Source organism: Erinaceus europaeus, chromosome 9 (genome assembly GCF_950295315.1).
Source record: "Erinaceus europaeus chromosome 9, mEriEur2.1, whole genome shotgun sequence".
NCBI lineage: Eukaryota > Metazoa > Chordata > Mammalia > Eulipotyphla > Erinaceidae > Erinaceus > Erinaceus europaeus.
In genome coordinates this window covers 80,838,671-80,856,234 of record NC_080170.1, presented here as the reverse complement: position 1 = coordinate 80,856,234, position 17,564 = coordinate 80,838,671, and the positions used below count along the sequence as shown (strand labels likewise).

General features: G+C 39.1%; 1 protein-coding gene across 2 annotated transcripts; it reads left to right on the top strand.

Moving 5' to 3' along the window:
- Positions 1-582: 582 nt before the first annotated feature.
- Positions 583-17,551, top strand: FBXO40 (F-box protein 40). Of its 2 annotated transcripts, none has more exons than XM_060198278.1 (5): positions 583-712; positions 931-1,026; positions 7,500-7,532; positions 9,623-11,530; positions 15,596-17,551. In XM_060198278.1, the coding sequence occupies exons 3-5, from the start codon at positions 7,530-7,532 to the stop codon at positions 15,809-15,811; spliced, it is 2,127 nt and encodes a 708-aa protein (XP_060054261.1). In that variant the 5' UTR covers positions 583-712; positions 931-1,026; positions 7,500-7,529; the 3' UTR covers positions 15,812-17,551. The 2 variants fall into 2 exon arrangements, with proteins under 2 accessions (XP_060054261.1, XP_060054262.1); XM_060198279.1 differs by lacking the exon at positions 583-712 and adding an exon at positions 1,560-1,731 and having other exon boundaries at positions 722-1,026.
- Positions 17,552-17,564: the final 13 nt, after the last annotated feature.

The following is a 17,564-nucleotide window of genomic DNA, read 5'->3' as shown; positions in this document are numbered from 1 at the left end:
TAGTCTTTTTCTGGTTTATACACTAGCAAGTGGCATGGCCTTGGGTGAAAAAAAAATGTTTCTCTTAATCTTTGTCTCATCTGTAAAAAAAGGAAACTGAACTAAGTGATTTAACAGTCTTCTATTGCTTTCAGTGCCCTCACACTGGACTTATTTTCTGCCTGACTTCTGAATTACAAACTCTTAGGCCAACTACTTGAGAAAAAAAAGAGAGAGAGGGAGAAAGAGCCAGTAAAAAGACAGTCACTTACTTGATGACAAGAAACAGGAGAAACAGAAACACAATACAACCTGACTCAACAAGAAATAGAAGAAACACTGTGAATAATAAAGAGATTAAATTAGTAATCAAACACTTTTCACAAAAAAAAAACAGAGAGAGAGATCTATGCTTATTTCTTCTTTTCTACCTGCCTCTGTGATCTCCAAATATAGCCCCATAACTCTGCTATATGCATGCGGGTTATAATTATGCTTGTTTACTATGCACAATTATGACCTTATGTCACTTGCACAAGTTGCTGCTTCAGCCAGTGATGGGTTTATGTGAAAAGCATGGTTATAATTAGAGCAGCCGTCTGTCCTGAATGCTCTTCTAGCCACTATGAGCACAGTTGGACCAGCTGACTTCATACACAGTCTGAGAGACTGCTGTGACCTTGAAAATGATCTTTCTTGAATTTTCCTTTCTCAGAGGAGAGAGAAACCACTGGTATAAAGATCTTCCATCCCTCCTAATTTTCCTTTTCTTAATTCTACTCCAGTAGAGACCGAGTGTAGATAAATATAAGGGAAGTAAAAAATTGTAAGCTGAGCCTGGTCACATTGCCCTTTGTGATATAGCTTTATTTTTAACTTCGAAACACTTGAACTATTTCAGTTGAAGTTTTCTCTCTGTTCCTTGTCTCCTGAGCATAACTCTGTTCTCAGCTGCAGCTGATGTCCCCAAGTCATCTCCTGCAGTTTGCTAGTTCACAATCAAGAGGAACAGGTGCAGCCCATGCAGACTCAACCCATGCCACTAAGGTAAGTTTTCCCATGTGTTGCAGTGGTGAGCATACAGAACCTGAGTTGCACATCACTTTTTCTCTCTTTTGTTCTGTAAACAAAAGGACTGTTAAACAAATGAGTAAAGCAAATTGCTCATGGGGAGAAAATAACTGATGCTAAAATGAGACCCAGCTAATGTGCAAATTCCTGTTTTGAATAGATGATCTGATCTCTGACACTTCAGTTTCTCCTATATTCAACTAGAATGGTTCTGTGTTATCACTAAAGTTACCTAGTAATTATAAGAGGTGGAGGTGGGGGAGTGGAAAATCAGCAGAAGGCCCAGAAGCCAGGGTTTTTATTTCCTAATGTCCAAATTCTGTGATCAATTCAGCAATCAGCATTTGCTATTATAATTGCAAGTCATTCTCATTTAGCTTAAATTCTATCCCATGTCATATTAATGGGGCCCAGATGTATTTACTGTACATACAACTTAAACTTTGCCTGCTGAGTTTAAAATGTGTTTTCCCCTTAAAATATTCCCTCTATATGTCTTTCCTCCCCAGATCTGTTGAATCTAAGATGCACCCACAAAATGGAAGTAATATTTTACAAGTTGAAAAGTTTATCCAAGGATATGCACACAAACCAAGTATTACAACAAACTTAAAAGTTGTACAACCAGACAGACAACTGTAAAATGACTGCTCATGTATGAAATATCAAAAGCTTTAAAATGTAGGTTATGTCTAGTCTTTCCAGTAACTAAAGTTATGTGCACACAAAAATGGCAAGGGTAAGAGAACAGTGTGTATTTTCTTGTTTTCATTTAGGCCTTGCTTTAGTGTTAAAGTTCAACTTAGGACAGCTTGTGAAGTGGCTTATGCAGCAAAAAGGACTCTGTACACCCTGAGCTTTGAAATGTACAGGCTAATCCTGCAATGCCATGTAAAAGCAGACCTATGCCTACCTCCTGGTTTCTTCCTGTCTGCCTCAGTTATCTCTAGCTGCATTCCACAATTCTGTGATAAGAGATTTGGGTTATAATTATGCCTGTGTGCTAGGTACAATTAAATTCACTGTGTATAATTGTCTAACCTCACTTAACTTTGCCAGGGTTTCTGTGCCACTAAGATCTTCAAAGTGTATAGTAGGGTTCTGTCTGACTGGGACTGTTGGCATAGAAGTGACCAAGCAGATAAGCTGAGTCATAGCCATCCTGTGATAATTTGGCTAGTTAAACACTTTTTGAACAATATAAAACAGTAACTTAAAATGCTAATATTGGTAGTATAAGCACCAAATATGAGAATTAATTGGCTAATTTAATATCTAGAAATTTTAAAGGTATAAAGATTTCTAGTTTGATTAGAGAATTGCACACAATCAGGTTGAATTCACTTGGGAAAGATTAGGGCAGGGGTAAGATAGCATAATGGTTACACAAAGAGACTCTCATGCCTGAGGCTCCAAAGTCCCAGGTTCAGTCCTCTGCACTACCATGAGCCAGAGCTGAATAGTACTCTGGTAAAAAGGTCCATGCTCCCAGAGGGCTAGAGAATGGGAAAGCTATCATGGGAGGGGGTGGGTTATGGGGATTGGGTGGTGGGAATTGTGTGGAGTTATACCCCTCCTACCTTATGTTTTTGTTCATTAATCCTTTCTTAAATAAAAAATTTAAAATATATATATATATTAAAAATAAAATAAATAAATACTGGTTAAGTTTTCAGTATATATATATAAAAAAAAAAGGGCTGGAATCGTAGCTCAGAAGCCCAGGATTATGGAACCAGGTGTTAGGATTATTCTCTTTAAAAGTTTCTTTCTTTTTAAAAATCATTTTATTTTATTTCATTTCGTTTATTTATCATTGGATAGAGGCAGAGAGAAATTGAGAGGGGAGAGGAAGTTAGAGAGGAAAAGAGACATAGAGATACCTGCAGCCCTGCTTAACCACTCATGTACCTTTCCCTCTGCAAGTGGGGACCAGGACCTTGAACCCGGGTCCTTGCACACTGTAATGTGTGCGCTTAACCAGGTGTGCCACTGTCTGGCCCTTTGTGGGATTATTCTCTATCACTTAATTGTGTTAAAACCTCTAGAAACAGATCAAAAGATAGCTTACCTGGTAGAATGCATGTGTTACCATTGCTGAGGACCTGGGTTCAAGCCCTAGGCCACCACTAGAGAGCATTTGCAGGGTGCACAAGTGGGGACAAGGTTGCAGTGTCTCTCTTTCTCTACTTCTTTCTGTCTCTCAACCTCTTTATAAAAGAAGAGAAAAGAGGCCAGCAGGAGCAATGACATCACCATACAGGCACAGAGCCTCAGTGATCTTTGGTAGAAAAAGTAAACAAAACTCAGGAAAAGAGATGGCTTTGGTATTTAGCAATAAACATTTTATTTCTTTAGAATTATCATTATCTATGGCAAGGAAACAAGTTAACAATGTATAATGAAGGGAACTAACTGGACCCAAAGATACAGCTGGCCTAACAAAGCACATGCCTCACATACTTAAGGGCCTTTGTTTCAGTTCAGATACCACATGAGAACACTGTGGATGCTATCAGGGATGCTTCATGAATGGTGGAGTGGTGCAATACTATTTGTCCTTCTTTCTTGCCTTTCTCTCTCTCTCTCTCTCTTTGAAATAGAAAGAATGAAAATGTTGGCACTGGAGCAGTAGTATCATGCATACACTAGCACCTCACACATGAACACAAATGGAGCAAAAATAATTGACTGGTTAATAGACTAAGAGTTCAAGAATATCTTTGACCTTTGATTTTTGACCTTGTCACTTTCACTAAAGGTAAAGGTCAGGAATAAACAGTTATTGTAAGAGCTAGCCACATGAGGAGGCAGAATAGTTGCTGATATCATGTGAGGGGTGCTGAGAAGTCCCTTGCCTAAAAATACCTTCTTGACATCAACCCTGTGTGTCTATCAACTTTAAAAGTATAATGAAGAATGTTAAAGTTATCTGTTAGTCCCATTCTCTTTTGCATGAGTCAGTTATTTAAATATACCTGCACCTTCTCATGACTTCTTGGCCACTAACATTTGGTTATCACTTCTCTCTCGTTCTTCCAGACTTTGACCTATTTTGCCCTTGGTACCACCTAGACTGTTCACATGCCCTTGGTAGCAAAGTGAGCTCTAGTTGGTACCATAATCAACAGAATTTCAATGAAACATCAAAGTGAGATAGGGTGATGAGAATGTGATTAATACCAGAGACTTTGGAGGGTTAGATCCTTTCCTTTCAAAAGGATTTGGCTCTGTGGTGCAATGGATAGCACGCTGGACTTCAAAAGATTGTCAAAAAACCTTGTTATACATAAATAAAAAATTAAAAAGAAAAAAAAGAATAGGAAAGCTATCAGGGGAGGGAATGGGATATGGAGTGGCAGTTGTACCCCTCTTATCCTATGGTTTTGTCAGTGTTTTCATTTTATAAACAAAAACTTAAAAAGAAAAAAGCTTGCTACTCAAGATCCAAGCCCACCCCAGTCCTACTATACCAAAATCTATATTTTGAAAAGATTTTCCAGGTGATTCTTACATAAGTGAAGCTTGAGAATCAAATGTACAGGATTTCTGTTTATTTGTTTTCATCTACATTTCCAGTTCTATGATTGCCAGGTTTAGAACAGAAACTATAGCCTCCTTGTGGGAATATACCATGTTATCTTATAATCTTATAAATAACTATTTTTAACAAGTCTAGCCCCCTGAAAACATTTATGACAGCATTAAGAGTGTATTATAGCTTAAGATTGCTAAAGTATTTACTTGTTTGTTTGTTTGTTTTCACTTATTGTCATAAGTGAAAGTGACAAAGAGACTAGAGCTCTGCCCTATCTTGATATCAGGGAGAAAGCCCAGGGCCTCATACATTCAAAACAAATGCCTTACCTTTGAGCCACCTCCACAGCCCAGCTGAAGTCTTTTTTTTTTTTTTACTGAATTAAGATTATATTAACTTAATAAAATGGGAAAAAATATATTTTCTTCTTAATGCCCCAGATTAGAATTTATCTGATATCATCATGTTTGTTTCCTAGATTTATTTCAAATTGCTATCACAATTCTTTCAAAATGTTGCCTTTTATGATTTTATTCATTTCCATTCAATTTATATGTTTAGATATGTCATTTGTTTATTAACACAAGATAGAAAAGGGGTAGGAGGGGGGAGAGAGAGAGAGAGAACCAGAGCATCACTCTGACACACGGGATGCCTGAAGTTGAATGCAGGATCTCATACTTTCAAGTTAAGTACTCTACATAATGAATCACCTGCTGCATCCAGTTTCATTAAATTTAATCCTATTAAATAAATGATTGAATGCTGAGATCAGTGTTAGTTGTACTCAGTCGTTGGCAACTGGAACTATTCTCCACATTTCCTTGAGGGGTATTGCTGTTCTCAGTAGACATTCTGGTTCAGAGGTCTTTCCACCTATACTGGTCACAGCACTCCTGCTCTGTTATGCCCTTCCTCAGCACCTTTCATTACTCACATCACCACAGCAACTTCCCTTAGGTGTATGGACTCTGTAGCTAATCTCAAGAAAAGCTGAGTTTCTGTTGAAACTTTTTTAAAAAATAGTAAACAGAATAATGTAAAGTAATAAAAATTACAAGTGTAGGTCTAGCAGTACAAGCATGTGCAGGTCTGGTAGGAATCAGCCTGTAACTCAATGTAAAAAAAACATAACTTCCTGCCCTTAAAAAAAAGAAAAAAAAGTGTGGGTCTAGGAAACAAAGATGTTCTCAAGTTGCTTTTGTGATATCAAAAAGTCCTAAAGGCCTAGTGCTACAGAAATATTTGAATTCCTTAGTGCTTAAGGAATTAATGTTTTGTGATGATTACAAAGTGCCAAAAGTATACATTCTATTTGTTGTTGTTGCCTCACTATTCCAGGTCAACTTTTTCAAGTAGAATGAAAGAGATAGAGACAGAGCAAAACAGGCAGCCTCTAAATACTGCATTCCTCCTTTCTCTCTATCCCTTCTTTCCTTCCTTCAATTCTCTCCTTCCTTCCATTCCATCCTTCCTCCCAATCTCTCCTTGCTTCCATTCTCTCCTTCCATTTGTGGTATGGACAGGCTCTTTCCCTTGAAAGACATAACTATAGGCTTGCATTGTCTCCAGATCATGGAAATGAATCACATAGGCATCTCTTGTATCTGAGAGACACTGTAATGTAACAGAGTACAAGAGTTTGAAATCAGGCAAGCTTAGACCTTGTTATGCCTCAGAATCTTTTATCTGTAAACTGAAAACAGTAGAACCCACCTCACATGGTTATTGTGAGGATTTAACTAAATGTTATGGAAAAACATGTGTTTCAGATACTAAAATTTGTTTCTTTCTCTGTGACGTCACAATGAAGAGAAATCACTCACACTTAAGAAGGTCAGATAAACTTTGTGGAGGATAAGCATCCAGTAATTGCTCTGATACACTGATTAGGAATGCAGAGACCTCTTATTAGGAAAGCAGGGACAGTAAATGATATATCTAATTGAATCAACTAGAGGCAACACCAATTTCCTCTAACTTAAGGTACCAACAAACTGTTCAAGTTTACCTATAACTAAAACATCTCCTGGGCTATGGAACTTTCATTGCTAAAGTCAGATCAGTCCTAGGCAAACCAAGATAATCAGTCATCCAGTTTACTCAATTATAGACTACCAATCCTTTAACTCAGTGAATACAATTTCCTCCAGATATACAGCAAAAGTTCAGATGTGATTTTAATGACCATATGAAACTGTTTTCTTCCCCCTACTATCAAACCAAAAAGTACTATCTACTCACTATATTTTTTCTTCTCAGCAAAAAAATCACTTTTCCATGTAATTCCAGAGGCTTGTGCAAGTTCATAAACTAGCATGAGGAAATTCATGGATTGTTCTTTTTCTCTTAAAGGAGCATTTTCAAATAACTTCACAAAGATGGAGGGTAGTAATGCCCCACTATAACTGCTTCCAGCTTTACTAACAGCGTTCCAAAGAAACATACTTTATAATGCTGAAGGATAAGAAATGACTGGGCTTAGGGTTCACTACTACTGTCCTTCCAGCCAGACATATCCTTTCTGGGACAGAGTTCTCACTAACACATGGCACAGAAATAAACAAAGCTGCTTTTATCTTTCTTTCAGGAACTGGATTTAACTTTATGATGGAAACAGGCTGGCAATGTGAAGGTGGATATTCTCTGTGCTTATCTATTCTTTCACATAGCCTTATTTTGTTTTTGAATTCCGGTTGGAACCAAATTCCATAGTTCAGCCATCATATAACCCTGGACAAATTGCTTATCTTCTTCAAGTTTATTTTTCACTCTAAAGTGGGGGTCTATAGTTCTTACCTCCAGGGTGGTAGATGGAATTAAATTAAAAAGTGTTTGTAGTTTTCTTTCTTTTTCTTCTGTTGTTAATATTAACAAAATACTAATCATTCATATTTATATATCTCCCTAGACATACTGAAAAAGAAGAAAGTAGGAAGCTATGGTAAGTTCTAGATGCTGATTGGATCTTTATCTTCCAGAGGTCCCTGTCTGACTTCATTAGAATGTAACCCAAGCAGACTTATTCCTATGATTTTTAAAATTTTTTTCTTTATTTATTCCCTTTTGTTGCCCTTGTTGTTTTGTTGTTGTAGTTATTATTGTTGTCATCGTTGTTGGATAGGACAGAGAGAAATGGAGAGAGGAGGGGAAGACAGAGAAGGGGAGAGAAAAATAGACACCTGCAGATCTGCTTCACCGCCTGTGAAGCAACTCCCCTGCAGGTGGGGAGCCTTGGGTTTGAACCAGAATCCTTAGGCCTGTTCTTGCACTTTGTGCCACCTGCACTTAACCTGCTGCACTACAGCCTGATTTCCTATTCCTATGTTTTGAGGATATTTGTTGGATTTTTGACAAGCCAGAGAGTCTAAGAGCCCATAAGAAACTCAAATAGAATGAGGGGAAGCAGATAGTAAAGCACCTATCTCTTTTTTTCTCTCTATCCCTATCTCCCTCTTCCCTTTTGTAAGCAAAGATTTATAGTAAAAAAATTTAAATATGGGGGTTGGGCATGGTGCACCCAGTTAAGAACACATATTTCGAAATGCAAGGATCTGCAAAAGGATCCCCACCTGGAGGGGGGTCACTTCACAAGCAGTGAAGCAGGTCTGCAGATGTTTTTCTTTCTCCTTCTCTATCTATTCCCCACCTCAAGTTCTCTCTGTCCTATCCATAAATGATTGTAAAAATGTCCACAGGAGCAGTGGATTCATAGTGCTGTCACTGAGCTTCAGTGATAACCCTCAAGGAAAAGAAAAATCAGAAATGTAATGCCCCCTACAAAATAAAAAGCTCAGCAAAAGTCTAAATGACTAATAATTCCTTCATTCAGTTCAAATAATTAAGTACTTATTATGATGGCAGAGTAGTTCATCTGGGTAGTGTGTGTGCTGTGCCATGCATGTGATCCAGGACCATGCCCAGGTCTCACCATAGTAGAGGAAGCTTCAGTATATTGAGGGAGAAAAGAGGCCAAGCAGTTTCCACATCATACTTAACTCAACAAAAAATTAGGTAGAAGAGCATGATTTCAAGAATTTTAAGCTTTTATTCAGAAAAAGTGAAAGTACATGCACAGAAAGACCCATGGGCAAAAAAGGCAGAATGGCAGCAAAGCTGATCTCTTTTATGCACTTCTAAAGCCCCACTTCACTTCCTTTCTAAGCCATACCTACACCTATTACAACTTTCTCTTCCCTCTAATGTAAGGGAAACCAAGTCCTCACTTCTTCAAGTGTTTTCCAAATTCTCCTCTCTCTCAGTGACAGGAGCAAAAACAAAGTTTCCTGGTAAAAGTTCTAGGTCCCAGTGGAACTGGGGTTCTGAATTCTCTCTGATTCTCACCTTCTTCTAACAAGTACTGTCATATCTTTCTTTCACCCTCTACTAATGTGGAGTGATGAAACCCCAGTGATGACAAATAATGATATTAATAATGATGATGACAACATGAATAATGATGATGATGATGATGATAATGATGATGCAGGATGTGGGCCAGAAAGATAGCTCAGCTGAGAGTGTATTCAAACCAAGTTTGAGCTCCCAGTACACCAATTGGAATGCACTGGGAGAAACTTCTTTGATATTATGGCATCTCTCCTTTCTCTGTTCTGTCTGAAAATATCAGCCTATAGCAGTGTAGCAGGCCAATAATGAAAAAAAATGCAAAATTGTATTCATTATATTAACTGTGTAAGACAAATCATTCATAATCCACAACTTAAAAAATAATTCCCAACACTATGACCTGTTATACCCAGTCTTGTAATTTTTGTTCTAAATACACTTACTACATAGTAGAATAAATTGTTGAAAAAGTAGGGGAAAATATATTGATAGTTGTTATTTCTGGGTTGCAGAATTAAGAGTGGGCTATTTGCTTTCTTCTCTATGATGTTCTATATTCTCTAAGGTTCCTATGGTAAGACTGTATCCACAGGAAATAAGTCAGTTAAAACTTAATGGCAAACACACATAGTGTTTCTCTTCCAGGAGTCATTTGTTTTCCCCTCTTGCCTTTTGTGTCTCCAGGGCAGGGCCCAAAAGCCTGCACCTGGGCAGCACAAGCATTGTGAGAGATGCTTCAACCGTCACTGCCACATTCCTGTGGAGCCTGATGTCTCCTGCCTGGTGATAAACTGCCACCTGCTCTGTGGTGCTACCTTCCACATGTGCAAAGAAGCAGAACATGAACTCCTCTGCCCTTTAGAGCAGGTTCCATGCCTCAATTCTGAATATGGCTGCCCTGTTTCCATGTCCCGCCACAAGCTGGCCAAGCACCTACAGGTATGCCCTGCCAGCGTGGTCTGTTGCTCCATGGAGTGGAATCGCTGGCCAAATGTGGATTCTGAAACAACCCTTCATAAGAACATCATGAAAGAGAACCCCACTGAGGAATGCTTGGACATGGCCCTGGCCCTCCAGGACCAGAAGGTTCTCTTCAATTCTTTGAACATGGTAGAACTTTTCCCAGAAACTAGAGAGCCCAGTGAACAAGAACCAATTATGAATGGTGAAGCCAGTTGGGGGGAAATGGAAGGAGCAGTGGGTGGAGTTTCAAGTTTGGTACCACACGACTCTCTGTCTGCAACTAATGGAGAGATAGCAGAGCTGAGTCAAGAAGAGCGAGAGGCATTAGCCAAAACAAAAGAAGGGATGGACCTGCTCAAGTTTGACAAGTGGGAGAATATATTCAGCAAAGAGCATGCAGCCTCTGCTTTAACAAATTCATCAGCTAGCTGTGAGGGCAAAAACAGCAATGGTTGTGGGGAAGAGCAGATTTCCAGTAGCAATAACATGATAGATGCAGGTACTGCAAAAGGGACACAACCACAGGAAAACCAGAAGCAAAGGGACTTTCATGCAGCTGTGGAAACAACAGGGCTTGCTCCTTGGCAAGATGGTGTTCTGGAAAGACTGAAAACAGCCGTGGATGCAAAGGATTATAACATGTATCTGGTGCACAATGGGAGATTGCTTATTCACTTTGGTCAGATGCCTGCTTGTACACCCAAGGAGAGAGACTTTGTTTATGGCAACCTTGAGGCTCAGGAAGTGAAGACTGTTTATACCTTCAAAGTTCCCGTGAGCTACTGTGGAAAGCGGGCTCGAGTTGGAGATGCCATGCTGAGCTGTAGGCCAAGTGAACACAAGGCAGTAGATACTTCAGACTTAGGGGTACCTGTGGAAGACTTGCCAAAATCAGATCTCATCAAAACCACCCTCTTATGTGCTTTGGAAAGAGAACTCAAAGGCCATGTCATCTCTGAATCCAGAAGCATTGATGGACTATTCATGGATTTTGCTACACAGACATATAGTTTTGAGCCAGAACAGTTTTCCTCTGGGACGGTGCTGGCTGACCTCCTAAGCACTGCTACGGAACGGGGCCTCCACGTGGAGCTCCGCAGTGAGTGTGTGACCAGGAGACATAACAAGAGCAGCTCTGCCTTCACTTTCACTTGCAACAAATTTTTCAGGAGGGATGAATTCCCTCTTCATTTCAAGAATGTCCACACAGATATTCAGTCATGTCTTGATGGTTGGTTCCAGCATCGATGCCCCCTGGCCTACTTGGGATGCACATTTATTCAAAATCATTTCCGTCCCCCAGGGCAAAAGTCAAAACTGATCTATAGTCAGGAGCTCCAGACCTTTGCCATCAAGCCAGATGTTGCCTCAGAACTGAGTGAGGGAAGGAAGAACAACCACCTCTCTGGCCATGGAGGGAAAAGTGAGAATTCTCTAACAAGCCTGCCCCTGGAGGTTTTGCAGTACATTGCTGGGTTCCTGGACAGCATCAGCTTGTCCCAGCTCTCCCAGGTGTCCATACTGATGAGGAATATCTGTGCCACTTTGTTGCAAGAGAGAGGAATGGTTCTCCTGCAGTGGAAGAAAAGGTATTCCCATGGAGGTACCTCTTGGAGAGTGCATAGAGAGGCAAGTAGACATTCACTCATTCAATGCATAGTAAGATACTTCTATGTTCCAAAATCATACTAGGTTTCTGAGAATAATCTCTGAACTTAAGGAGATCTAATATGGAAAATAAACCTATAAAAATAATATTGGGGGTCGGGCGATAGCACAGTGGGTTAAGCACACGTGGCGCGAAGCACAGGACCAACATAAGAATCCCGGTTCGAGCACCCAGCTCCCCACCTGCAGGGGGGTCGCTTCACAAGCGGTGAAGCAGGTCTGCAGGTGTCTATCTTTCTCTCCTCCTCTCTGTCTTCCCCTCCCCTCTCCATTTCTCTCTGTCCTATCCAACAACAACGACATTAATGACAACAATAACTACAACAACAATGAAAACAACAAGGGCAACAAAAGGGAAAATAAATAAATATATTTAAAAAATTAAAAATATAATGTTAATGCTGATAGGTGTGCCCATTTTTCTATATATATGCATCCTGAATAGCTTCTGTCTTATTTATATGATCCATTCTTTTACCTTCTCTACTATGGTTTGTCCCTTAGAAGGCTAATGTCTACAGACTGCTTTAAATCAGCTTCCTTGTCCTCCAGCTTCCAGTAGGATGAATCTAACAGAAATGTATCAGTAGTTGATGAGGGTAGGATGATATTGACCTGTATATTCTGGTTTATTCCTGAATGCATTCTCTTCTCTATATGCTTTTTTTTTTTTTAACCAGAGCACTGCTCAGCTCTGGCTTATGGTGGTACTGGGGATTGGTGCTTCAGACATAAAAGGCTTTTTGTATAACAATTATGGCATCTCCCCAGCTCCTCCATGACACTTTGAACTGACTATGATCTTTCATTGAAGGTGACAGTGTTAAGTGGATTATCACTAGTAAAGTTTCCTCCTAACAGGTGGGGACTGAGGATCTTGAGCCTGCATCCTTGTGCATTACAAGGTGTGTACTCAACCTCAGGAGCCACCACCCAGCCCCAGTGGATTATCACTAATTACAATTATCCCCTCTGATTTTTTAGAATGACTTCCCTTCTTCCCATTCAGGTTTAGAGTAGAAACATTTTATAGCTTGTTACTAAGGTACTACATTATATCTTATTGCTTTTCTACAGCCCATAAACCCACACATTTGTTCTGTGGGTTTATTTTTAATTTTTATTAGTGATTCACAAAATTATAAGATAATAGGGATATAAGTCCACATTACTCCCATCACCAAAGTTCTGTTCCCACCCCCCAACAATAACCACCATAGTTCTCCCAAGGTGTTAGATATGGGTTGACTATATATATATTCAAGTTCATGTGTTTCAATTCTCTACAATGCATATATAAGTAAAATCATATCTTCACTTCCTTACTTACTTCACTAAATATAATCCCCTCCAGTTTCATCTATTTTGTCCCAAAAGATGTGATAGCATCTTTTTCATTGCTGAGTAGTACTCTATTGAGTATATGTCTCATAACTTCTTCATCCAGTCATGTTGCTCCCATATTATCATCTGTTGCTTCCATATTGTGGCTATCAGTAATAAAGCAGCTATGAACATGGGTACACCTACACATTTTAATATAGTTCCTAAAAAAATCTATTCATATTGCCCAGCTTGAGGGGGTCATCTGTTTCTTCCTAAACTATGATACTGTGTACCAATAAATCTTTCCCAGTACCATGTCAAAACATTTTTAGAAAACCAGATTTTACCACTGTTAAAGGCACTTTGAAATTCTAAACTAATTTGGCTTATTATTCTTAGTTCAAATGCCTATTTATTTATTTTTTTAAATTTCAAATTGCCACCAGAGTTATTGCTGGGGTTTGGTGTTTGTACAATGAATTCACAGCTCCTAGAGGCCATTTTTCCCTTCTTTCTTTCTTTCTTTCTTTCTTTCTTTCTTCCTTTTTTTTTTTTTTTTTGCCTCCAGGGTTAGTGCTGGGACTCTGTGCCTGCACCATGAATCCACTGCTCCTGGAGGCTATTTTATTTATTTATTTATTTAAAAAAGGAGACATTAACAAAACCATAGGACAAGTGGGGTACAACTCCACACAATTCCCACCACCAGACCTTCGTATCCCATCCCCTCCCCTGATAGCTTTCCCATTCTTTATCCCTCTGGGAATATGGACCCAAGGCTATTGTGGGTTTCAGAAGGTGGAAGGTCTGGCTTCTGTAATTGGTTCCCCACTTAACATGGGCATTGACTGGTCGATCCATACTCCCAGTGTGTCCTGGAGGCTCTTTTTTCCCCTTTTGTTGCCCTTGTTGTTTTAGCCTTATTGTGGTTATTATTATTGTTGTTGATGTCATTGTTGGATAGGACAGAGAGAAATCGAGAGAGGAGGGGAGACAGAGAGGGGAGAGAAATATAGACACCTGCAGACCTGCTTCACCGCCTGTGAAGCAACTCCCCTGAAGGTGAGGAGCCAGGGGCTCGAACCGGGATCCTTACATACGCCGGTCCTTGCGCTTTGAGCCACATGCGCTTAACCCCCTGTGATACTGCCCAACTCCCTCCTTTCTCTTTTTTATTTTCTTTCTCCCTTTTTTCTTTCTTTCCTTCCTTCTTTCTCCCTTCCTCCTTCCTTTCTTTCTTGTCCTTTCCCCCCTTCTTTCTTTTCTCCTTCTTTCTCCCTTTCCTTCTCTCTAATAGAGAGAAACTGAGAGGGAAGGTTGGGAAAGAGACACCTGCAGCACTGCTTCTCTATTCATGAAACTTTCCTCCTGCAGGTGGGGGCTGGGGACTTGAACCCAGCTCTTTATGCATGGTAATGTGTGCACTCTACCAGTTGTACCGCCATCTGACCCCTCCTATATAATTGTCTAAACTCTGTTATGTAATTCTCCCTTCAATAAAACCATTGCTTCTTTTCCTCATTTGGATTATGCTTGCTTATATGCATTATATCTTCTGTCAGGTCAGGTCATACCATTCAAAAGCAATAATTCTATTTCTTGTGTCCAAAGTGCCCTTAACATCTTCCCTAAGGTAAATTATGTGAACCACAATGTAAACCATAGATTCATAATGTACACCTAGGTCAATAATTCCTTTTTTTTTTTATTAATTGCCACCTGGGTTATTGCTGGGGTTTGGTGCCAACACTAGAAGTCCACTGCTCCTGGAAACTACTTTTCTGTTTGGATTTTTTTCCCTTTATTGTTTTTATTTGACAAGTCAAAAAGAAACTGAGAGGGGAGGGGTGTTAAAGAGGACAAACATAGACTGCTCATGAAGCATCCTCTCTGCAGAGATTGGGAGGGGGCTCAAACCCAGGTCCTTGCAGTTGGTGATACATGTGCTTAACTGGGTGCACCACCACCTGGCCCCTGGTCAGTAATTCCTTAATCTCACGACTGAGTTTCTTCCCAACCTGTGGTATATGAAAATGAGAACTGAGGAATGTGTCTATTTTTATTGTGTCTCTTTCATCTCATATGTGTTCCATTGTTTATCTTCTGTGCAATCTTCAAAATATAATTATGAGACTCTCCTTTATTATCTATGACTATATCCATGTGTAAAATAAAACTGATTATCATTCAATTATGTATTTGAGGGTATCATGACTTAGACTTAAGGCCCTGCCTTTGGGAATCCTAAAACTTAATTTCCTCTGTAAAATAAAGACAATTCAATGAACACAGTTTAACTTACATAGTAGAAATTGCATTTTATTCAATTTTGTTGCTAATTCAATAGTTGTTGACCACTCTTGGATACTGTCTGGAGCAAGCTGATTTCCAGGGAGAAAAAACAATTAAAATTTAGTTGGAACTAAGAGTTGTTAATATTAAGGACCCAAGTTGGGAGCAAGAAGGTTTTGCAGACACCTATCATGTCCTTATGAGGAATGGCACCCAGGTGTCAATAACTCAGTAAGCCATTAAACCCCCTCCACTCCCCCAAAAAAAGTTTTCATAAAGATCCCAGAATATTCTCTCGTTAAGTTTTGTTTTTTTGCTAACACAGCTTTATGTTAGACACTTTTTAAAGGCTTTGGTTTGAGGGCATTGCCTTACTATTGACATTTGAGCTTCTATCTTTTGCAACAGATCTGGCAATTCAGCAGCCTCTTCTCAAAAATCAAGAGCTGGGAGTATAATGAAGTTGCCTCCATGTCTGAGCACCTGAAAACCTGTCCTTTCAACATTGTAGAGCACAAGATGGACCCAGTTCTTTTGACTAGCATGTATCAGCCCCATGAGCAGGCCCAAGAGAGCCTGGTAGGCACCTTCAGAGCCAGACCTCAAGGAAGATGTACCTACTAAAGTTTTAGAAGTTACCTTTCTTGGAATTTTCCTCAGAGTTACTGGAAGTAGGATAGAACTGTCTTGAGGACTTACCTCTGTAAACAGCTCTAAATGATGTTGTACCCATGACAGTAAGTCAGGATATGTCTTTTTTTTTTTTTTTTTTGTATAGCAAATGGTTGTAATTTCATGCAGATCTCCTTTGTTTACAAGTAGATTTTAGATGTGATTTTAAGATAGAAACTATAAAGAACTGATGTGTTTGACGTGGTTTCCTATCCTGGGGTTATATGAAAACAAACAAACAAAAAAACCATTCAACAATCTCCAGGTGTAGCTGAAGCCAGGAATGTTATTTGAAATGTGTTTATATAGCTTTTATATTGATGCTATTTTTCCTGTAGTCCTAAAAGTCCCAGAGCAAGTAACAAATAAAGGGGGAAGGGAAGAGGGGAGGGAGCCATTGTAGGGAAGCATATAACAAAGAATTTAGCAACAACAACAACAAAAAGTTGCAAATAGAAATGTGAATGCTTATTATTGCCTGGGTCATGTATATGAACATGGTCTGGAGTTACAGTAGGTGAAGTAGACAACATCTCTGAGAAGAGTCAAGAAAGCACTAGGATAAGCCCCAGGCAGAAATAGTATCATATTTTCATTATAATTATAATAATGCTGTTTGGTACTATTTGGCAATGTAATTCTATATTTGCTAACCCTCGTTTGTTTTATAGTTTACATTTGTATATAAGGCTTTTTTTTTTCTAACAACACAGCTAGAGTGTGAGCTAAGATTTTATTCAGTGAAGATGAGTAGCTGAAAACCACCACAGAAGTAGGAAAAAAAGAAGTTTTTTCAAATTCCATTTCCAGGTGTTTTGAATCTAATCCTTCTATATGGAGAACAAAGCTCCTTTAGTCCAGTCTGGGTTCCTTATTTTATTAGAAAAAGACAGAAAGGGGACATAAAAACCAAGAGAGAACAAAGTCTGTGTGAGATTGTTAGAAGGATGAGTCATTCAAATTAGCAAGAGAGCAGGAAATAACTCCTTCAGAATCTGATTGGTTGGGGACATCTAGGGGTCAAGAAAGTTGTTGAAAGAGTGTTCACACTGCTTGATGGACTGTAAATTTCCAGGTGCACTTTACATTTCCAGGTCAACATCATTAAATGCATTTTTAAAAATTGCTAGTCAGGCTTTCACTGGTCTGTTGACAACAAATGCATTTTTATGGTGAGAGGCAACTGGGGTAAAGTTGAAGCCTTGACTTCTAGAGAGTTAATGAATTAGATCAAAGATGGTTTGATTAGTGAAATGAGGTTGCAGTGAGCAGCATGCACAGCAGGCATTATTTGATGGAGCAAGACAACTAGATATGACTTTAAGAAGCAACAAAGGAGCATGAAAGCATTGTGTGTCCAGGCATAGAAATCTTGGTGAGATGTATCTGAGGTGAGGTCTGATAAGTACCATTGCCAAGAAAGTCAGTCCAGACTAGAAATCAGTCAAATGTAGATGGCAAGGTTTGTAGAAACTGAGGCATCAGCTTAATTTGAACTAAGATTGTAAATTTTATCTTAGAATAAAGGGGAAAGTAAAAAAGTATATAGACACAACAGGAAAACCAGTGTAAAGTCTGATTTATGTGTGGTGTCAAATAAAATGGAAGTGTGTATCTATGATGACTAATTATATACTAATTATATATGGTAATATTTCTGAGTAGAAATAAAAGCTGCTTTGTACTCTGAAAGTCTACCTGGCTG

Coding starts and splice junctions, on each gene's coding strand:
- FBXO40 (XM_060198278.1), top strand. Junction 11,531..15,595: donor CTTGGAGAGTGCATAGAGAG/GCAAGTAGACAT, acceptor CTTTTGCAACAG/ATCTGGCAATTCAGCAGCCT.